General features: G+C 42.0%; 1 protein-coding gene across 1 annotated transcript; it reads right to left on the bottom strand.

Moving 5' to 3' along the window:
- Positions 1-7: 7 nt before the first annotated feature.
- Positions 8-22,927, bottom strand: zfr2 (zinc finger RNA binding protein 2). Its single transcript, XM_040129750.1, has 19 exons — positions 22,792-22,927; positions 19,753-20,008; positions 19,309-19,423; positions 17,792-18,016; positions 16,708-17,042; positions 16,219-16,407; positions 15,720-15,960; positions 13,439-13,587; positions 12,169-12,288; positions 11,195-11,340; positions 10,432-10,558; positions 10,097-10,302; positions 9,562-9,730; positions 8,012-8,186; positions 4,461-4,549; positions 3,308-3,403; positions 2,891-3,002; positions 2,090-2,187; positions 8-1,110 (listed from the first exon to the last, which is right to left on the bottom strand). The coding sequence occupies exons 1-19, from the start codon at positions 22,842-22,844 to the stop codon at positions 937-939; spliced, it is 3,075 nt and encodes a 1,024-aa protein (XP_039985684.1). The 5' UTR covers positions 22,845-22,927; the 3' UTR covers positions 8-936.
- Between the last annotated feature and the right edge of the window lie 657 nt (positions 22,928-23,584).

The following is a 23,584-nucleotide window of genomic DNA, read 5'->3' as shown; positions in this document are numbered from 1 at the left end:
TTTTTTCTTTTTTTTGGAGATGTGATTGGAAGGCCTTTAGTTGGATTTCAAGAGGCTTTCATCTAATCTCCCACGAGTTTTCAAAATGTATCAGGAGGAAATGTCTACAAAGCTTTACAGGAGACTTTAGAGGGCGTGGAGAGTTCAGGAGGGACTTGCCAGGTTTCCTCAAGTGTTACACTATTCTATGGATAATGTGTCATCTTAGGCACAATGAACATCACAGTACTGTTTGTATGTAGATCTTAAACAAAGTCAGTCTTCTCTGATCTTTCTCACAGTTTCAAGGCTTCAATAAGTTACACCCCCATCTTTTTTTTCTTCTTTTTTTTTTTTCTTTTTAAACACAGACTGAAAAACACATTTCAGATGTGTACAGATGTCATGCACCAACATTAGTTCAGTGACTCCTGACTCGACAGTGGGATGGTAAAATTGAACCGGCCTGAAGAGCAGTAGAGTTCAGACTGGAAATAAAGCTTGAGGTGCTGCTGATTAAATGGTACTGGAGGCTTTAACATCACAGAAAACAACTGTACTGTATTTGACAGTGGTGGTTTAAATATTGTGAATAAACAAGGGAACAATGGTCAGTAGTTTTACTGTGCAATTATACTGAAATGGAATGATGCAGTCAGTCATTTTCATGATTTTTTGAAGGGAGCCAATTTTCTCTGCATACTTTAAAATACAATACATCTGCAGGAAATCACTACAGGGGAGAAGGATTTGCAGTACAGATTCTCAAACTTCAGTGCTCCTCCCTCCAACACCTTATTCCTCTTAATTCAAGGGCAGACATATAACATGTAAAGTCAGTTATATTCATATGTGTATAGCTGTGTGTTAAGATTGTTTTCAAGATAAGAAAATTTTAAAGTTGTGACATTCTACCAGTCTCTACACTAGCAAACACCTCTGCTCTGGAGGCAGAGGTCAAGCACTCGCTGCCTCTTCCTTCTTGTCTTTTTTGCCCTCCCCCTCTCCCTCCCCTGTGTCGCTGACGTCCCGTCGACGCTTGCGGTTGCGAGCGCTGGCCTTGGACGCTGGCAGGGACTCCATGCCAAGAACCTTGTGGATCTGACGGAAAGCGAGCAGCCGCAGAGCGTGCTGAAACCAAAGAAAACAGGAATGGGAAATGTACGTTTGTAGAGTTTCAGGTTTATTTCTCTTTCTTTTCGATAATTGTTTGGGTATTTAGGTTTCTTATTTGACAGCTGACAGTAGAGAGGCACATAGAAAAAAGGGATGGTGGCGTTATGGGGTATGTGCCAGTTTGAAGTATTTTTGATAAACATTTTCTTGTGCATTCAGATGTAAAGTAAGGGATAACAACCCAACAACTTGTATATTTTCATTTCATTATCTTGCTTACACCATTACAATTGACAAAAAAAATTCTTTATATCATCAAATTAAAAATATCAGCTACTTATACCTAAACTAATATTGATCACCCTTCTCTGTTTTAAACATGGTAAAATATAGTTCCTGCTACTGTCTCTCTCACACACTCACACACACACACACACACACACACACACACACACACACACACACACACACACACACACACACACACACACACACACACACACACACACACACACACACACACACACACACTAACCTGAGACATCAGTACATCTCTTAATTTTCTGTTCAGTTTTGGTCACATTTCCTCTCCAGTCTTATGTCCTTTCCCCTGCAGCTGCTCCTCAGACTCAGACTACCAGCTTCACTGTAGCTAACATTAATTTAAAAGTCCTCTTTCCTCCTGCCAATTTGGACGTCCAGATTCACACAAATATCAAACACGTTTGAAATTATTTTTGCGTGGTTCTCACTGAGCAGCTTTTTTCTCTTCAGTTGTTGTTCGCGACACAAAAAACCCTGGCTCCAAGCTCTTTAGCTAAGCCTCACTTTTGCTGTCTTTACCTAGAGTTTAATACAGGCCCATTCATTTAGAACAGCAAACTACCACCCACGTCACAGGTGTATGGTTAAACTCTCTGGTTACTAAAAGTTAATCTACACCTTCAAGCCAATCAGAATAAGTGGCCGTGGTGTAAATGGTCTGTATGAGTACCTGTGCGCTGGCAGTTATGTCCTCTCTAGCTTGAAGCATCATGCTTTCCAAAGCATCTGTTGACTCCTTCTCACAGGGGTCCATCAAGCCTGGTCCATCTAAGTGAGAGGACGAGAAAACAAATTAAAAATAAAAATGTAATATAAGAAGTTCCTAAATCAGAGGCAGAAAATAGTGAATCATTGACTTTTCAAAGGGTTCACGTTTGACACAGGCTGATTTTGTAGCGCCACAGAGGGAGCACGACAGATTAAAAAACAAAATAAAAAGTCCTCAAAATAAAAAATGACATGAGGTAACTTTCACTTGGAAGTGATAAAAGCTCTATACGAGCATTTGACATTCACTGAATGGAGAGGCTGTCTGACCCGACGCAGTGGTTCTAGAACAGGTGGTTTTCCACCCAAATGAGCTCATTTTTATTGAATTGGTTGTGCAAAAATTTGTCTGGATGGGTTTTGACATTTTAGTCTACTTTTTGAAACATTTGGACGGTTTCCACCCATCCTCTCAACCAAGCAGTATGATGACACACAATGACTGATAACGGACCACACGTCATTTCAGGTTATTGCACCAAGCTGAAACTTTTTTCCTTTTCAGATTATTCCTCTGTCAGAGCTCTGTGATGAAAGACTTATGAAAGGTTACATCTGTTCATATGGGTAAAAACGTTTAATGTAACATTATCTGAAATACTTTTATTTTATGTCATTATAATTAGTTTGCCCAATTATACAGATGTACAGATAATAAATAATAAATAATCTCTGTAATCGCGTCTCATTAAACTTTTCTGACCTGGCAGCAGGATGCCTGTGGAGATGCACTCCAGTACTCTGCGCATGGCCTCCCCCGGGCTCAGCGGGCCTGTAGCACTGCTGATAACCTTCTCTACCAGCAGCTCCATCGCCTGGAGGGACGAACACACAGAGAGAAACACACTGAAACTGAACGAAGATGCCCAGATAGGATTCAACTTCCCTTCCTTCCATGTCTTGACTCTTGTTTGAAACACTCTGTGAGGAAGACATTTGGTGTGCTTACAGGAGATACTGATATAGCACGAGCTGTATCAGTAGCATATCATATATCAGTTTTTAAAAAATATTCTCATGATATTTACCCTCATACATAGTGTACAGAGCAGACAGTTTAACAACAACAACAACAGGTATATCAAAAGTCAAAGCATAACAGACAGATGAAGCCATTTACCCAGCAGGGCATCTTCCCCCAGGTGGGCACCCGCTGACATAAATCTCTCAGCACCCGAATGATGATCACACAGGACTGCAGCCCGTTGGCACGAGCCTTCGGAAATGGAGAAAAATAAATCATTGGATCAGTGAAAACAATAGAAGGGCATTTGCTCTAGAAAGAATATACATTTAGAACTTCTCAAAATACCACAGTAAATATAACTGATCAGTGTGAATGTGTAAACTTAGAAAATTCTATGAGATTTAACTCAACACTACAAATCTGCTTTGGAAGTAGGGATCTTTAACAAAATCAGTCCCACGGGGAATTTATTGCAATCGTGTGGATTTTTCCTGACACTACAGTTCAATTTACACTGTGTTTTTTTTATAAATAAACTCACAGCTGCCACACTGATAAAAATAACTTTCACAGTAACTTTTTACATCAGGTTAGTCTACTACAAGATACATGTTGCCAAAACAACAACAATTTTCTCATTATGGTGAGAAAGTTTTCTGGTTATAATGAGATGCTTTTTGTTTTAAGACTTTGTCCATAGTTATTGGGAGAACAGAGTCTCAAATACGACGTTTATAACTGAAAGTTTGGCAGAAGAACAAAACATGACAGAAGAAGAAAGCCCTCAAAGAAAAAAGGAAACAGGAATAACCTTGAATTCCACATCAGTAAACCAAAGTGGTTCTTTTTTTGACCCACAGGGAAAGAATTCTACTTAATGTCCTCGTACAAATCACAACCCTATTTATATGTCTTAGACAGGAAGTCCCACTGTCTGGTTTTAGTGTAAGGTGGTATCAGTTCATCTTAATTCTCACACTTATCCACTTCTGCAATATAATACAAGGTGTGTTTAAATAAATTTATCATAAATATCATCACAAATTATAGACCTTTTTAGGACAGTTTGACCTGTCAGAGCAGATATGTACAGGTGTAACATAACACTGAAAAATAGCTACTTGTTATAAAGTTAAATTTCATGCCATTAACCATTTTGTATAAGTAAGTATTCTCAGATGTACCTGTTTTGTAAAGAAACTCTCAAATGACAGTTATTTCTTAACATCTTTTAGGGTCACACAGAGAAAGGAAAGACAGAGCTCGTGCTCTGATGCTCTGAAGACTGACTTTGTGATGCATGTACCTGAAACCATTTGGCATGACGCAGAGAAGCCAGGTATTCCAGACATTTCCTCTTATTCAGAAGATCAGGAGGGTCCTTCTCAGCCACACCTGGTGGAGATAACAAGCACTGGCTCACGACTTACAGTCAAATTAAAGCAAAACCCAAATGATGACTGCAGTTCATAGTAAGTATTGTTTCTGTTGACGTGGTCGCTGATCAGGGATGAGCTTGTAAAAACCACTCGACGCTCGTGTTTATCTGGCCAGACATTTCCTTGAATCCGTAAAAACTTTCTGGTTCGTTTGAATTTTGTTTGGTGAGAAAACCAACGAGGGGAAGGTATGAAAGAAAAAGCAGGTATTTGACAATCAAATAAGGAAGGCCTAGACCCTTTTTAGGTTTTACAGATATTTTCTGAGTGGAAAAACATAGTAAAAAAAGTAAAATAGCACAAGTGTGTTTTGTTGGAGTGGAAGGTTATAGGTACTATGCAAAAAAGAAGGAAATCCAAGGCATTCAGAGGGAAAAGTGGTGGAGTTCTTTTTTATTTCATTTTGAGTTTAAAGTGACTAATCCAATATTTTTGTAGATTTGGTGTAGACCCTACTGATTTAAAATGACTTAAAACTAGTTCACCTTTCGCTAGAAAGACATTTTGACTTGTTAAACACAGGCATAACTCATAACTTTAATAATGTCCACATTCCATTTAAGTGTTTTAATTTCAGGGCTGTGGTACCGAGCACATTGGCTCACTGTCATGACTTCCTGGGACACTCAAAATGGAACAGAGCCACTATTGATGTTATTTGTTACACCTGTGGTATTTTTCTGCTATCACAAGTCAAAATTTCTTTTATGAGAAAGGTGCATCAAAGATACATATCTTATGTCATCAAGCTTAAGTTCTTTTACTTTTCACTTCACTCATTTTCTCATTTATTATAATGAAGTTATATCACTCTCAATCATACCGTAAACGTTTTACAGTTCAAGAACTGAACAGCTCATAAAGCATCAACTTGGCAATTTCTTCCACTATTTTTTCATTGAAAAACCAAATGTCCAAATTCAGTATATTTCACACCACAATGTAAAATATTTACAATTATCTTGAACATTTTTCACATTAAGCCTGTTAGAATTTCCCTTTACTAAACTCCAACTCTGAGTGTTTTGGATTTCCTCTATTTTGCATTTGATCCTCTGCTTTGCATGAGAGACTTTCGCAAACATGTTACAGTAGGTCCAAAAGAGTCTCATCCGCCACTTGGGAGCATTTAACAACTGAAACATGGAATTTATCTCTCTGGAGAGTAATCATTAAATTTGAGTTTTGTAAGTGAGACAAGGTGTTGCATTCTCACTGGAAATAATGTTAAAAGTGAACTTCTCAAGCAGATAAAGTTACAAGAGCAAAGACATCACTTTCCCTTCATGCCTCCATTTTTTTAAGGATAGGTTCACAATTTTTCAAAGTTGTCTTTAAACAATGCATGCCATTACAAGATCTCTTCCTAATATGCTTCCAATGTAAGTGACCGGGGGGGGGGGGGAATCCACAGCGCTTGTTTTGTGCAAAAACACATTCAAAAGTACGTTAAGTTAATATAAAGCTTCATTAGTCTGAGTTAGAAAAATCCAGTGGATATCTTCCAAAATTACAGTCTTTTTAAAATTCCATCCCTGTGTTTCCCTGTTGACTCACAGTGGAAGATTAAAAACAAAAAGGAGAAACTCTGCACTTGAAAGACTAACTTTGGGAGACACCCACTTCATTTGCTAATCTGGACTAGCGAGGAGTGTGGATTTTGTCACATGCACTGAAATCGTATTAGGAAAACAATTCTTAAATGAGCAGTATGAACATGAAGAATAATTACAGCAAGCAAAACCTGTTTCTGTGACTACTGAAACTTACTATTATTTTAAGACAGACTTGAAAAATGTCTAACCTATTCTTTAAAGCAACATTAATTTCAAAAAGCAAACCAATTGCAGTGAAGTCAAATCTATTCAACACAATGTGACAAAGCCAAGTTTAAATTAGTGTCTCTATAAATGCAGAATTCAAAGTTATGCTTGTAACTCTGTGCTGGACCTAGACATTCATGAATACAAATTTTTGGATAGATTTAAGACACAATTACAAGACTGGTCACCTAAAAATGACAAATACAGGTTTGTCCAAAACATTGTGTGTGTTTACACTGGTGACTACGATGAGGTAATATTTCACAATATCAGCCTTGGGAGTTTCCACATTTCTATTTTTCTTAGAACTGTAGCAACAACAGAGGACAAAACCTGTCTCACAGGGGAAAAGCATAACAAAAACAAAACCACTTGTTTGAAGTCTACACAACCATACCACTTAGAATCAAAGACCCATATTTATCACGCCTCATAGAGCTGGGATTTTTGATATAGCAGCAGCTGAGCCCCTCCTATGATAGTGAACAAGAGGGTTTTCCTATTCTGGAAAGCTTAATAAACATGGGCAACCTGGTTGCTTATACTTTTCTGTTCTTAGTGGTATGTGTACAAGTGTGGTCTTCATATTTGCCTTTGGCTTGCCTAGGTCTGCTGATACAGAATAAGGGGCACTGATCAACAAACCCAAACAAAATTTTAAAATATAAAAGACAACGGCCACAGAAAACATTTCTACCATGTTTTCCAAATGGGAAAAACACATTAAAATGCTGAAACTTGTCGGAGCAGGTGGAGGAGTGTTTGCAACACAATGATCTTGGAAATTACCTGCACTATTGAATGCGGAGGGGGATAAGGACTATGGATTCACTAAGTTCATCTTATTATTATTCCAGTACTGATCATTGTGAGGCGATAAAATGACACTCCAACACCTTATCATTGATAATGCCACAATATGATGCAGGGATGAGAGACAGGGGAATGGGAAGCCGCTGGACCTCAAAATCCCCTCATAGGTATTATCGCCAAAATGCAACAAGCAGCAAAACTTTTCTCCAGTCTAAAAATGTTTATTTTATTTGTAAAATTGTTCTCCATTTGAAACATTTCCATCCCTGGGCATTATCTGAACAATGACCATCACTTCAGTCTAATATTATATTTTTCCAAAGGTTTTATCTGAGCATGTGTTCATAAAATAAACACACACCCTAGTGGCACAGAAAGGTCGGAGAGCCCGGCTTTTGATTCCCATGTTGTGGAAAAGAAGGATATTGGGAACTAGTGTAACCGCAAAAAAAAAAAAAAAGAAAAAAAAAAAGAAAAAGAAAAATCGTGGAAATGAAAAGAGTGGGACAAATGAATATGTAAGTTTATTCTTATTTTAGGGGTTAAAGAAAAAAAAGCAATCTTAAATGTGGGCTTAGTTAAAGTCCCACCTCTCATTCTGTGTAATTTAAGTTTTTCAGCCTAAAATTTAGGCTGCTAATGGGTGTAAGGTGGAGCAAGGGATATATATATATAACTATATATATAGATATATATATATCTATATATCTATGTATATACTGTGTATTACAGACATCGCTAACATTTGGTTGTCTGGTACTGAAAGCTTTGGCTTCTCTAACCTTTCTCAGCCGCTTTTCCTCCTGCCTGCTTCTCCTTCTCAGCAGCAGGGTCCTCCCTCATCAGCGGCGAGGTGAGAGAAATGGTCACCTGCATTTTGGGTTCCTTGCTTGAAAATATCACGATGTTCGCCTCCTCGGGGTGAGCCTGCACCTCATACTGATCTTCAGAAAATGTCTGCCGGTTAAAAGGACACTTGGGATTACTCACTACAGAGGAGGAGGGGTGTAGGGGCAAAGAATAGCCATTTTTGGCAAGATTACAGGGCAATCCTGTTTTGTTTTTAACCCTGGGTTTTTTCTCTCAAGGCTATTGGGATTATAGTTGCCTTATTTAAACAAGGCCAGTAATGAGAACAAAAGCATTTCTCAACAATGTCTTGCAATAGTCAGGTTTAAGAGAGAAAAGGGGGCAGTTAATAAAAAAGAAAAGCCCCATCTCACTCTGTAGGATTCAGGTGTCATAACCAGGCAGTAAATCTAAAGATCAGTGAAAAGCACACTTAATGAAATACTCATTACAGCTAAAGCAGGAGGGAGGAAGAGTGAAGAATTACAACACATCACAACCTTGTATTTGGTACCAAACCTCTGTTTTGTGGGCTTCAAATGGAAAATCACATGGGTTTTTCTCTTTAGCCTCTGGGCAGTTTAGTCATTTGTGAACATGGAAAAAATCTCCCAAACCTAGAATCCACACAGTTTGCTTAAGACGTACATAATTCTCTTGGGATAAAGCCTAAAAATCTTCTAACAACAATGAATGGAAAACATACTGAAGAGGAGTTTAAAAGTTAGCTTTACTGAGTTTTAGGTATGTCAATACCAGAAAATATGAGGATTGTATATCCACAGAAAACTGAAATACCAAGAGTCAACTCTAGAAATTTCATTCTCACAGTGAAGATGTTTGTAATTAGAATCTTAATACATGTGTGGAGGACAAACAGCTCTTATTTCTGGCTGTGGGGGACAGTTGTACATGTTCACTAATGGTAAATGAACTGCTCTAGCATATGAGATAAACCCAACTAGCATGACGTGAGTTTTTGCCAGGCTTTGATTTTTTTCTGGTATGTCCTGATTGATAAAACATGTGGGAATACAGCAATTTCTACATCACAATGTTCAGTTAATACATTTTAGTTGCTCTCTTTTATAACCAAAGTTTTAAGAGTAAAAACTTCTGGTTCCCCGTCTATTTGTTACACAACTATAACATCTTTCAGTCCCCTCAGTATCTTGCTCTTATGATACAAGTCATAAGACACTGGATGACAAAGAATACGTTCCTCTTTGGAAATGTCTACTGCACCTGACAAGATGATATTTTGGTAAAGGTTTTGATTTTAGTTCTTCTATATGATCCAACAAACAGTTAATTTAAGGAAATATTAAATCTGTAAGATAACACTTTAAATGTGATAATGTTAATGTTGTGAATTCCCTATTTACCGCAATCCTTCCCTCCCACACCCTCACACACAGCATGGAAAGAAACAAAACATTTCCTAAATCAACAGTCTTTTAGGTTACTTATGGGGTTTTCTTACCGCCAGTTCTTTCGGCAGCTGCTTGGCGATGTTCTTCAGTAAAGAGATGGTGGGTTTCTTAGCGGTAAGCAGGATGAGTTCCACATTTCTGTCCCCACGAAGCAGCAGGCCTTTGGCCAGGATGCCCACCCTCATCACACCTTTTAGCAGCCGGGCTGGGTTTTCAGTACTGTCAGAGATTTAAAAAAAAAAAAAAAAAAACAGTTAAAGATAAAGAGTTGCAGGGCTGGTCTAACAGACCTTTTTAAATTTAGTATCATCTTGAGATGAGACTTTCAGTTGCATTTGTAGCAACTTGATGAATCTTAAACAGAGACAGAGTCAAAATTAACATTTTATTTATGCATGGCTTCTATATTTGCCAGACCACAAAGCTGCAGCTCTGCACTTATATTTGATACTCGTGCATCTCTGCGTAGCTCTCTGGTTATGTCAAAACAATAAAAGTGCTTTTAGGCTTCAACTACTTTAATCCTTGTTTTTAACAACGTGCCCTGAGAAAAATGTAAGTTATCTGGCCAAAGTCACTTTTTACCCTTTCTCGTCTCCTCCTTCAGTAGCAGCAGTGGCAACAGCCGGCGTCTCCTTGTCCAAGAGGGAGTCAGACACCAGTTTCAGGGCTCTCTCAGAGTGGGAGACGATCCTCTGAACAGCCTGCAGCTCCTCTTCCACTGGGTAAATGGTGGAGTGCTTGGCCATGATGTGACGGTCATCAGGAGAGTCAGGCCGACGCACGCACGTCTTAAGGGAGAGGGGAGAATCAAGAGATCACACGTGTTACTAAGTTTTGATCAAAGTTGCATTTTCTTTTTTTTTTCTTTTTTTAAGAGCCTTCAAAACATACAAAAGAAGTGAAGTTGCAACGCTCACCAGTAGGGGGGGCACTGGCATACCAGGACGGCTCATTAGCGGTGGAGGAGCCATCCTGCGTCTCTGCTCCCCCCAGTACATCTGCTCCTCCTCCATCCTCCTCCAGTACATGTCCTCCTCATATCGCCTGCAGGAGAGGGAGAAGTTTTTACTGTCATTCATTAAAATTCATTTATTCCCTCAGTAGTCCATACAAAAGCACTTTACCAAAACAAATACTCTGATCTACCTTTGATTATATAAAAGAAATATTGTGTAGAGGTCCTTTGTAAAAAGCGCTGTGTTAGTTTAAGCGAGTCTAAAGTGAGTAAATTTGCATTTCCCTGTGTAACTGAAGAATGAATAAGCACAGGCCTGGTATGACAAGACAAAAAAAAAAAAAAAAATCATTGTACAAACTGGAAACTTACTGAAGTGATTACCCCTAATCTACCCATAATCTTCCTCTAATGGTTGACAGATGTGTATTTCATTGTACAATCAAGAAAGACTGTGCGATTGACCAAAGTCAGAGAGTCAAGAAAATGGGTAAAGAGTCAATAAAATGAGGCATGAAATTCCATTTTTTTTCCATGTGTACATGCGTCAGTCGAACAGTCAGCTGATGAACTTTAAGACTTCCCCTTTACTAATATTACCTGTATTAATGCATCTTCCCCATCTTTTCCTTTTTAGTCTTTTCTGGCCCAACCAAGGAAATTTGCAAACGTCAGAGTGGGAATGCGTTTGGATTTTGACTAAGATCTTTAGCCACAAGTCTGACCTCATCTCCATGTGCCAACGCTGCTCATCGTCTCTCTGTCTCTTCAGCACCGCCTTCTGCTTCTGCTTCTTCAGCTTGCTCTCCTGCAACTTCCTGGCCCGGTTACTTGGTTTTATTTCGACTGGAAGCTCTGGGTTCACTTTCTTCTACAGAGACAGAAGAGGACAGAACAAACCTTAGGGCAACGTAACGTGAATGTAATGAGAGTCAGTGGACATGCAATCCTGTACTTTATCATGCCATTTCCACAGTAGTGCAGATACAATAAAAAAGTAGTCTTTTTTTCTCTCCTTTCTGGACTTTTATTCACCATTTAAACTTGAGCTTTTTTAAGCAATCTGCAGAATGACAACCTTTCAAGGACAAAGTCGTGTACATATACATAGCGGCTAAGTAAAGAAGCAAAATTTTTGAAGCCTCAAAATCTCTGATTGTTCATTTTGTTACTGGTGTCATCACTGACACATCTTTATGTTTGCGCAGGGATTTAATCGACTGTCTTGTCTTGAAGATGGAATTGCTTAGACTTGGCTAAAAGGAAGCATTTAAGGCCTGCTATAAAATCATCATTTAATGCACATGAAGTCATGTTACAGCAGAAAAAATGTAACCCAACAAATCTGCATTATTTATTTGGCCATATTAAACTTATAGTGAAGTGAGAGTTTGAGGGAAAAGAAAAGAGAAAAAAGAAAAGAAAAAAAACTACTGAAACCAAGCAACGTATCCAGAAATTGCTGTCCAAACCAGACAAACCAGTCCAACCATTCAACCCTGCTCCTTATCAGATAATGGCTGAAATGCCTTGTTTTGTTTCTGTCCAAGCAAAAGAGGAGGAAGAGGAAGAGATTCTACTGAGTTTGGGCTTGAAAACAGGCATCTCAACCTTGATCATAACTGAATGAAACAACTCATGTCTCTCCGAGTAACCAGGCAGACAGGAAATCAGCTCAGTGATGCTTTAACCTTCTCACCTTGTATTGCAGTCTGTGCCTTCTTCCCTTCAGGTGCATGTCTTTAGCATTGGGGTCATTGAAGCTGCACTCACACAGTTTACAGTGAAATCGAATCACTTTGCCGTCATCATTACGGACCTGTAAAAGACAATACAGTTATGGGGAATTCACAACAAAGCAGGACAACCACTTAAATGATCAAGAAAGGATATCCACACTGATACCTGTAGTACAAATGTACTTAATAAAAGATGTGACAAAGATGTAATCAGAATACTTTACAACAGAGTATCAATTTTAATACCTAAAGTATCATTTTTAAGACCCTGGACCACCGTCTGTTCATCTGTGATACACTACTTTATGACCTTGAGACTGATAACCAAGTTCTAGACTTCAACTGTTTAGTCGCATTTTGCATTTGGAGACAGAGCTACTAGATTTTATAACTAAAAGCACCAGTGCAATTTGCAAATATGCCCCGTTTATTTTTGTTGTTGTTTTTTAAAATTATCATTGTATATCATGTGAAACACCAGGAAGGAGCAAGAATTGATGTGTGTGTGTGTGTGTGTGGCCCAATATTTGTGGGGAAAATTAAGTTTGCCCACTCGACAGCTAACTTTAATCATAAAACACTTGTAAAGCACAGCAACAGCATGAAGCATAATCTATGCAGAGACAGATGCACTGATGGAATTGCTGCACCTCTGCCAGCAACATTTCGAAGGCAGGAATCCATTAATCCACTAATAAAATTCAATACAGCCTATCAAATTGTGAAGGACGAGCTGCCATTCACTGAATTCAAGACTCACAGCGATTTGTTAAAAAAGATTGGAGTTCAAGTGAATCCGACTCACAGCAATGACACAGCATGTGTGCGGTTCATTGGAGTCATTGCAGATTTACCGAAAAAGATGACCAGAGAAAAGACAATGGATTCCACTTATCTGTCCTTCACGATTGATGGTGACACTGATCTGTCAACCAAGGAACGCGAGACACACAGATCCTGCATCAAGGGAGGCGGGTGAATATTTTGATTAGCCATGTTGAAGTCCATCATGCGAATGCTCAAGGCATGTTAATTACAGTATGTGTAGGTGGAATGTGTTGCGTTGCATGTCGATTTAAGTAACGATCATTCATTTTGGTGCTGGTGCTCCTAAAATCTTGAGTGGGAAGCACCAGTGCTACTAGTGGAAAAAGTTAGTCTGGAGCCCTGCAGGTAGAATTAAGCTCATACTGAATACCATGATAATTTTTCTTAGAATTTCCCACCTACCTCCTCTACATAGTCGTGTCCCACAGGCTGGATGTCTCCCTGGCCTCCTGCTCTGTCGCAGTCCTCATCCTCACTCTGAGGCTCCATCTTCTGAACTGACTGTAGCATGGGCCCCTCCACCTTGGCAGCGACTGTTGCTGCTGCTGCTGCTGCTGCCGCTGCTGCTGCTGCTGCTGCTGCTGCTGCTGCTGCTGCTGCTGCTGCTGCTGCTGCTGCTGCTGCTGCTGCTGCTGCTGCTGCTGCTGCTGCTGCTGCTGCTGCTGCTGCTGCTGCTGCTGCTGCTGCTGCTGCTGCTGCTGCTACCTGCTGCTGCTGCTGCTGCTGCTACCTGCTGCTGCTGCTACCTGCTGCTGCTGCTGCTGCTACCTGCTGCTGCTGCTACCTGCTGCTGCTGCTGCTGCTGCTGCTGCTGCTGCTGCTGCTGCTGCTGCTGCTGCTGCTGCTGCTGCTGCTGCTGCTGCTGCTGCTGCTGCTGCTGCTGCTGCTGCTGCTGCTGCTGCTGCTGCTGCTGCTGCTGCTGCTGCTGCTGCTGCTGCTGCTGCTGCTGCTGCTGCTGCTGCTGCTGCTGCTGCTGCTGCTGCTGCTGCTGCTGCTGCTGCTGCTGCTGCTGCTGCTGCTGCTGCTGCTGCTGCTGCTGCTGCTGCTGCTGCTGCTGCTGCTGCTGCTGCTGCTGCTGCTGCTGCTGCTGCTGCTGCTGCTGCTGCTGCTGCTGCTGCTGCTGCTGCTGCTGCTGCTGCTGCTGCTGCTGCTGCTGCTGCTGCTGCTGCTGCTGCTGCTGCTGCTGCTGCTGCTGCTGCTGCTGCTGCTGCTGCTGCTGCTGCTGCTGCTGCTGCTGCTGCTGCTGCTGCTGCTGCTGCTGCTGCTGCTGCTGCTGCTGCTGCTGCTGCTGCTGCTGCTGCTGCTGCTGCTGCTGCTGCTGCTGCTGCTGCTGCTGCTGCTGCTGCTGCTGCTGCTGCTGCTGCTGCTGCTGCTGCTGCTGCTGCTGCTGCTGCTGCTGCTGCTGCTGCTGCTGCTGCTGCTGCTGCTGCTGCTGCTGCTGCTGCTGCTGCTGCTGCTGCTGCTGCTGCTGCTGCTGCTGCTGCTGCTGCTGCTGCTGCTGCTGCTGCTGCTGCTGCTGCTGCTGCTGCTGCTGCTGCTGCTGCTGCTGCTGCTGCTGCTGCTGCTGCTGCTGCTGCTGCTGCTGCTGCTGCTGCTGCTGCTGCTGCTGCTGCTGCTGCTGCTGCTGCTGCTGCTGCTGCTGCTGCTGCTGCTGCTGCTGCTGCTGCTGCTGCTGCTGCTGCTGCTGCTGCTGCTGCTGCTGCTGCTGCTGCTGCTGCTGCTGCTGCTGCTGCTGCTGCTGCTGCTGCTGCTGCTGCTGCTGCTGCTGCTGCTGCTGCTGCTGCTGCTGCTGCTGCTGCTGCTGCTGCTGCTGCTGCTGCTGCTGCTGCTGCTGCTGCTGCTGCTGCTGCTGCTGCTGCTGCTGCTGCTGCTGCTGCTGCTGCTGCTGCTGCTGCTGCTGCTGCTGCTGCTGCTGCTGCTGCTGCTGCTGCTGCTGCTGCTGCTGCTGCTGCTGCTGCTGCTGCTGCTGCTGCTGCTGCTGCTGCTGCTGCTGCTGCTGCTGCTGCTGCTGCTGCTGCTGCTGCTGCTGCTGCTGCTGCTGCTGCTGCTGCTGCTGCTGCTGCTGCTGCTGCTGCTGCTGCTGCTGCTGCTGCTGCTGCTGCTGCTGCTGCTGCTGCTGCTGCTGCTGCTGCTGCTGCTGCTGCTGCTGCTGCTGCTGAGCAGAGTGATATGTTGCATGCAAGCCAAATTATTGGTTGGTAAAACTGAATTGCACGGCAGAAGCTTTCAAAATAAACCCATATATTTGATGACGGCACAGCAAATGGAAAAACAACTGGAATTTGACTCTATTATTTCAGCGCCCTTTGCAGGTGAACAATATTTAGAAAGCGCTACAATTGTCTGAAAATTGCAAGTAAACTTAAGTATTACGTTCATGCTCAAGAAAAAGAGGGTCTACTTAATCCCGCTGAAACCTTCATGCCACTACACTTTATAATTAAAATTCTGGTTATATTACACAAAACAGGAAACAATTTAAACAATTAAAAGGAAAGAAGTGATGCAGGCTGCAGCTTCCAAAAATTATATCCTTTTTTAATTTGGGCGTACATTAGGCTACGTGTGTGCTGTGCATCTCTATTACGGAGGTAAACATTAACTATTAACTATTAACTATTGGTAGTGGAGCAGCGGGTATTCAAAACTAAATGGATCAGATCAGGGGAATCAACAAACTTACAAATGACCGTTATTTTGGAAGGAACTGGCTTCTTGACTGGCGGTGCTGTTCTAGCAGTGGCGTTTACAGCCACCTGTTTCGGTGTCGCAGTGGGAGTTGAAGTGGTTGAGACTGAGGCAGGAGCGGAGGTGGAGACTGGAGGTTTCCCAGCTGTCGAGGTTGTGACAACTGGAGCAGAATTCACCAACACCGGCTCAGTGGAAGGTATAGGTTTGCCCAGCTTGGTGTGAAGTTTCACCACCTTTCCAAAGTTGACAAAGAGAGACAGAGTGAGATGGAACCATTTGAGGAGCCTGATACTTAATCCAATCCTAAATCCCTCGGGGAGTTTTTGTTCCAAGACTTGGCAGCTGAGATGGAACATCACATGGGTACGCAACAGCCATGTCCAGTAACAAAAGCATGTCAGTTTCTTCTACGGCTGCTTATATTTTCATCAATAACGACAAATATTGAAAGGACTTGAAGATAAAGAGAAAAACATCACAGCTGTGCTAACCTTCTGGTGTTTGGCCCCACGGATATGAGCGGCATAGGCATCCACTCCAGTGCAGGAGACGTCGCATAACTCACAGCGTAGCTGCGTCTGGACCCCTCTGGGACCGTTGCTGGTCCCCGTCTGTCCCCCAGATTTCAGGGCTGCCTCCTTTTTCTTATGCTTCTGGCCCTCGAGGTGCTCCCGGTATGTCTGGTGCAATAAATCAAACCAGTTAGCAAGATGGAGCATCCAAACATGCACATAAAGAAAGAGAATTATTCATATTGTTATATAGTGTTACTTTTCCTTTGTTTTTATTCTGTTGATGAAATAAGCAACTGGTGATACCAGCTATTTCATATAGACATTCAAACATGTACTGTTTTTTTATTAGTTTGTGTTCTTGGGTGCTCTGTATGATGCACATCACAATGGCACTGTTATGTTAAAAGCCCTTAAAAAAAATAAAATCTTGTTAATTCATCCTCTCATCATTTTGTAATATCTTACCTGAGGGCCTGCACAGCTGATCTTGCAAATGTCACAGTAGTGGAGCTGTGGCTGCTTCGGAGGCCCTTTGGGCTTTTGCAGTTTGTTCTGGTGAAACGTCGGCTTTTTGTAGGTGTTTCCGGCCGGAGCTGTCACCATGTTGCTCCCCGAGTTGCTCCATGATGAGCTTGTCAGTTGCTTGGGTGGCGGCTGGATGGGGGGCTGGGGCTGTTGGGGCTGCTGTGGTTGCTGAGGTGGAGGCTGCGGCTGGGCGAGAGTCTGCTGGGCCGGCTGGTAATAGGAGGGGGTGGATGTGGAGGTGTAGCCAGTTGAATCATAACTGGAGTAGTTAATGCCTGAGGGTGAGAGCAGGGGAGGAGAGCGAGGACAGAGAGTTATTAGAGATGAGAATGCAAGATATGGGTGAAATATGAACACTCAGTAGTCATGCAAGCAAGATGCTGCACTTCAATTTTTACCAGGGGCAGCATCCAGGCTAAATAAAGACCGAGGAGGACAAAAACAATCCCAAAATCAATCCAACAATCCAACTAAACATCTGTTACACGTGATGACAACTTAACAATTTCAAGTATCAACTGGCAATTATTACTCAAGCCTAATAAGAAAACAATCACTAAAAGCCTGCTCACACCGGCATTTACAATGCCAAAATTTTACAGTAAAATTAAGCCTGGGAGCAGTTTTTTTGCATTGTGTTCAACTTTGACCTGCAGATTCATGTATAGTATATTCTACTCCACAAATGAGGGATGGTTTGCCGACAGTTAAAGGACACGAGTTGATGGTACAAATAACTCAGTTATTGTACTCAATAACAACAGTTTTTCGCATTGCTTTATCTTGTAAAATGGGAAACAGTATCCAGCACTTTCATTAAAGGGCTGCACCTTCATTTGTACTTGGCACCTTCCTTTACTACGTTCATCTTATTTTACTATGTGTGTGTATTTTTATTTTGTATGCGTATATAGTACATTTGTTCTACTGTGCATATTTTAATTTCATAGAGTATATCAAGCGTTGTTGGCACAAAAACTGATGAATAAAGTTTTATCTTGTCTTATGTCTTATTTCATCTTACCTGAGTAGGAGGTGGCTGCAACGGTGGAGCTGAAGGAAGAGCCGAGGGTGTAGGATGAAATGGGCGTTGGAGGCTGTTGGACACTGGTGGACACTGGGTAGATGTTGTAGCTGGTGGACACAGAGCTCGAAGGGGCCAGAGGTTTCAGGGCCGTTACCTGCCTCTGTGGAGGAGGCGGCTGGCTGTACACAGTGGATGGCGCTGGACTGTAAGCGCTCTTCACGCCTACTGATAGAGTGAGAGAGATGGGGGGGCAACAAGGAGAGAGGGGAGTAGAGGTGGAGAGGAAGGGCATCAGATCAACGAGAGAAGAGAACAAGAGAGATCTGAAACATCCATCCATCCCATCCTCTGGGACTGCCCGTTAAGAGTTTTTGGGAGGGCAGGCAGGATCTTCATTTCACATATATCATATTACCCTTCAAAAGTGCAAAGTAAATAACACCGAGAGTTATGATCGAAAAATCCCCACCAAGACTGAGGTGTGTGTGTGTGTCGTGTTTACACTGTTAATTAGACCTGAAACACTGCTTATATTAGAGACAACAATCCTTTTTGTGAAACTGAATTCACACACACATTAACGTTAACCTTGTGCTGTCATCTAGTCAACTATAACAAGCCACAGACTAGAGCGAGCCAAAAAGGCTTTTTATGCCTCCTTTGGGGTCAGTGTTTACAAAGCTGGAAAACATTTTCTTCTCCGTGTTCTTACAATACTTGCCGGTGGAATCTGCATCACTTCATGTTGTATTCCGATTGTTTGGTTTTTAGATTTGGGTCATAGTAGCAGTCACATTGTGAGATTTTGATCCTACATTTCTGACACTGTCTGAATTTTGCTGCAGCATGGCTGTGGTCGCCAAAGTTCAGAAAGCTGTCGGTGGATCACAGATTTCGATACGAATTTTTTCTCACGACTGTTAATTTACGTCTAAAATGGCCCAAAATCGCACAGTGCAAAGGGGCCTTTAACCAGCCTTGAAAATGTTTAAAAGGCCCAGTCCAACCTGTGTGAGTTTGTGCTCATGAGGAAATAAATTCCCGACAAGGGAAAACGGGTTCATGAGGAACTCAAAAAGACAGTCTGAAAAATGCTAACTGTAAGATGAAACACAGGTGTCAAAGCTCAGTGTATCTCAGACTCATATCACAGTACAGTGTATGGGTTGTGTTTGAATTTCTTAAAAGCTGACTTTTTAAAGATAGGGGCATTTAAAAGGACTGTGACGAAGATATCTTTCCTGAGCAGGACATTTTACAGATGAAAAATAAACTTGTCAGTGCTCTTTAGTGGACAAACTATGTAACAGTGACACAAGATATATTGGGAATTTCTGTACTGCAATTTCCTGTTACCGATAATAAGCTAAAATCAGCTCATGATATCTGCCATGTTGATTTGATATCCGTCGGGCTCTGTAGTCAGGACAAAATGATAATGTTGAATTATCGCTTAGCCGTAACATTGACTGAAACCTTGAACACAACATGATAATAAAAATAAACTGACTCACCAGTCTGGTAGTAATTTTCTGTGGGTGTCCTCTGAGCTGAAGCTATACTCGTCTGATAGTACTGTTTATTGTCATAGGTGGTCACAGCGGCAGGGCGTCCGTAGCTGTAGTTGTCCTGCTGGCATTTACGAGAGAGCATTCAATCCAATGGGAGAGCAGCATATTAAAGTAGATAACCACAGCAAGATTTTTCAAAAATGCACAGATATCTTAACTATGCATTAAGTGCTGGCAAAAGTTTTTTGTATGTGTAAATTACAACAATCGTGATGAAAGTCGGTGCAGAAGCTTCATGCACTGCTGTCTGCCCTGGTGTCTTAGCAGCTTTAAATAATTCGAGTCAAATTATATGACTCAAAACAAAAACTGTTACATAACATCTAATAAGACCACATCATGCAATAAATAAAGCAGAAATCATAAAGGAAGCAGAAAGAGACTGACCGTGTCCGAGTATACCTGGTACGTCTGTGGGGTGGTGGTGGGCTGTGGGGGAGCTGGGGGGTCCGGCTGCCTGTAGGCGTAGTCTGGAGGGGCCTGGTGGCTCTGATAAGCAGGGTAAGGGGCGGAGGCAACAGGCCGCGCTGCCTGGACTGGAGCTGGAGAATAGGATGCAGTCACTGCATGAGCCACAGCTGGAGCCTGCTGGACACTGTAACTGGCTGTGGAGGGATGGGAGTAGGCCGGGGGAGGCTGGGTACTGAAGGGGAGGAGAGGAGGAGGGAAATGAAGTGACACAAGAAGGTAAACTTCAAATTGCTTTATGAGCAACATTAAACTTTACAAAAACATTCACTACAACCTTTATCCTAGGGGAAAAACCTGAACTCTAACAAGAATAAAGGCTTTTCAAAAACATTTTGCAGTGTCTAACTGCACTGTCAAGCTTTTTTGTGATTTTTTTAATTTGTTCAACCAAATATCAAAAACCCCAAGATATTCACTTTAACATCACAGAAGTCAAAGAAAAGAAGCAAGTCATCCCAGTTGAATAGCTGGGAGTAGGTACTGCCTGGCATTTATGCTTAAAAATGACTCAAATAGTCGCTGAAAAATTGTGAATCAATAAATCAACTACTAATAATTGCTTTAGCTCCGCTTCAGAATGAACAAAACTTGCCTAAAATTTACAAATATTAAAAAAAAAAAAAACAACAAACAAAAAAAAGCACAAAACTATGATTACACATACCAAAATAATGCGACTGAGCAGCCATGCAATGACCTCTCTCTAATGTTTTATGTCTGTCAGAAAACACAGAAATATGAAAACAACAACGCCACAGCAGCTCTGTCATTAGCGAGGTTTAGGATGCAGGCAGCAGTTCCTGGCAATGACATCAACGAGTGACGCTATCCGCATCTTTATTAAGCTTTCAGTGTCAGGATGGACAAGAACATGAGAGGGCTAAAATTAAATGATGCCTTAAGGTCAAAAGAGCACACATGCTGTAAGAGTGATAACATCACTGATCTATCCGATTTGAAAAATATACTGGATCTAGTGCAAAGACGAAACAGTTGAACAATAAAATGTACGCAGGAGAAAGACAAATACATAAAAATAGAGACAACTGAGAAGAGCTTTGAAAAAAAACGACTTGTCCTATGTTGACTAGTCTGTGCATTGTCCACCGAGTAGCTTAATAGTTCCTCGATAGAAACGCCTGTAATTTCATTAACTAGTACTCTTGACAAGGCTGAGAAGACTGAAGAAGCATTAACTGAATTTCCTACATACCATGCAGTGACTCATTTCTAAACATTAGGGTCTGACACCATTCCAGATACTTCATCAGTTAAAATAAACAGGAAAACTAATCAATAAGTCAAGTCAAACACTAGGCTGTTGACCTACTTGTCTGCCCTGACCCATTCTCGCTATCAAAACTGGCACCAGAAAGCCTGTGTGTTAAATGATTTACATTTCTGAAAAGTGATGCCTGTGCTTTCACAAAACTAAATGTAGAAAAAAAACTTGACACTCTCTCACTGCTGATCGAATAGCTCAGAGTTAAGAACAACAGACAGGGCTGGGCATTATGAAAATATATACTGGGAGACGATATAAATTTATCATCCGTCAGATTTTACTATATTAATGCCATCGGAGCTATCCCTTTAATGCCTGTGGGTGTGTGAGGTCATCACGGGGAAATTTTGCAACTGACGAGCAGACCCGCTTTAAGGCACTAATGTATTATTGAGGATTTTTGCATCAAAATGATCAAGTACATTAATTTCTCAGATATTTAATTTGCTGGGAGTAGCCATTCCTGTCAATTACATAAACCAGGATAGAAGATTTAATCCATATTGCCCACACGTAATGACAGATACTGTAACCCTGCACTTAGAAAGCATTGCATGAAATCTAAAGCTAGAGCTGCAACGATTAGTCGCTTAAACAGTCAGTCGACCAGGCTGTGAAATATTCTACAACTATTTTTGTAATTTTCAAGGAAAAATGCCAAAAAAAATTGCAGTTGTCAGTCTCCTAGATATAAAGATTATTTGCTTATCTCTATTTTGTATCACAGTAAACTGAATATATTTGGGTTTGGACGGTTGGCCAGTCAAAACAAGACATCTGAAGACGCCGCCTTGAACTGTGATGGACATTTTCCCACTATTTTCTGACATTTTGCAGTTTTTATGTTCAATCAAGAACTGGGTTGAACTGGTCTTAAAGACCAGTTATCAATGGTTTCATGTCAGAGGAAAGAGTTTGGTGGGTAAACTAATGAGGGGAAACCTGCAGGGAAACGTGTGTGAGAAAGGAAGATACAGGTTCTGTGTGGTGCAGGGAAATCAGTCCTGTCCTGCCACAGACAAAAAAGAGAAGCTTCACAGTTCAGTGGATGATAGTTACATGGCATGCTAAATATATCTAATTACCTGTCAAGATCACAGTTTAGATGATTTACCTGCCGCGCAAACTTGCCAAACCCCAACCCAACGCTGCTAGTTTCACTGGTGGCCGGTGCTCATTTTCATTTGCGTACTTTTTCCTGTTTGGCAGCGCGTCGTTATTAAACATTTAGCTGCAACAAATGCACTGTTTGTGAGACACAGGACACTCAGGAGCGCCAGAGCCAATGTTAGCGCTCTCCTCTTAATCCTAAACGCCGGCCAAAACCTCACCCGTCACGGCTGCAGCCAGCTCAGCTGACTCAACCAACAGCCTGACACTTGCCGCAACTGACTTTTTGTTGAAGTACACCATGTGGTGAAGAGTTGGGCCATCACTAGCAGCTTTCCGTGCGAAGACGAACGCACTAGAGGGGGTTCACCTAATGCCAGGCAGCGTGTCGTCTATCGCCGGCCTGCGGACTCAGCGAGCTAACGTGGAGCTAACAAAGCTAGCCGTCTCTCCACGCAGTGAAGTTCCACGACTGGCCAGTGTCTCCGCCGACACACACCCGCGACTGACAACTGACGCTCCGCAGACAAACTGACACCGGCCTGCTTCGCTTGAATTACCTGTACTGCGGACCGGCACCATGTGTGAAGCCGAAATAATTGCTTGCAGCCATCTTGGCATCTCCAGTACATTAGAGTAGTGGCAGGCAGCAGTGAAACTGAGACTGACCGTCAAGATAGTTCACCCCCCCCTTCCCCTCCGCAGCGCTGCTTTGTTACACCGGAACTGCGTAATACAAAACATATATCTCTCTCTCTCTCTCGCTCTCTCTCTCTCACACACACACTAAGACACACACTAACACACACACACACACACACACAAATATCGACTTAAAACTTCTCCGTCCATACTATATAAATAAGAAATGGCATTGATAAGAACTGCTTTTTATGTTGACTTGAATGATGAGACGACCTTACCTTTTGGAGCTGTACTTGCACTGTTTTTTGTTTTTTTTCATTCCTCAAATCAGAATCAGCTTTATGTGCCAGGTGTGTGTATAGGCATTCAAGGAATTTGACTCTAGTTTCTAGTGGTTCTTAATGTACTTACAGCACCAATGACATTATTCAGGAAGATACACATGGACATACAGCGAAAACAAGGACTAAAAAGCTGATTAATGATAAATAAACATAAACATATGACTATTACGTACATGCAGGTAGGTTCAAAAAGATGTATACATGTAGCAACAACAATGGACGGCACATATAATATCAATATTCATGTCAACCAGTTCCCAAGTTGTAAAAACTATCAAAATTATAAAGTGTAAAATCAGCAAATCCTCACACCTGAGAAGCTGCTACCATGAAATTTTTGGTATTTTTGGGCAAAGAATTTCCA

This window comes from Xiphias gladius, chromosome 6 (genome assembly GCF_016859285.1).
Source record: "Xiphias gladius isolate SHS-SW01 ecotype Sanya breed wild chromosome 6, ASM1685928v1, whole genome shotgun sequence".
In the NCBI taxonomy this organism is placed as follows: Eukaryota; Metazoa; Chordata; class Actinopteri; order Istiophoriformes; family Xiphiidae; genus Xiphias; species Xiphias gladius.
This window is presented reverse-complemented; position numbering and strand designations above follow the sequence as displayed.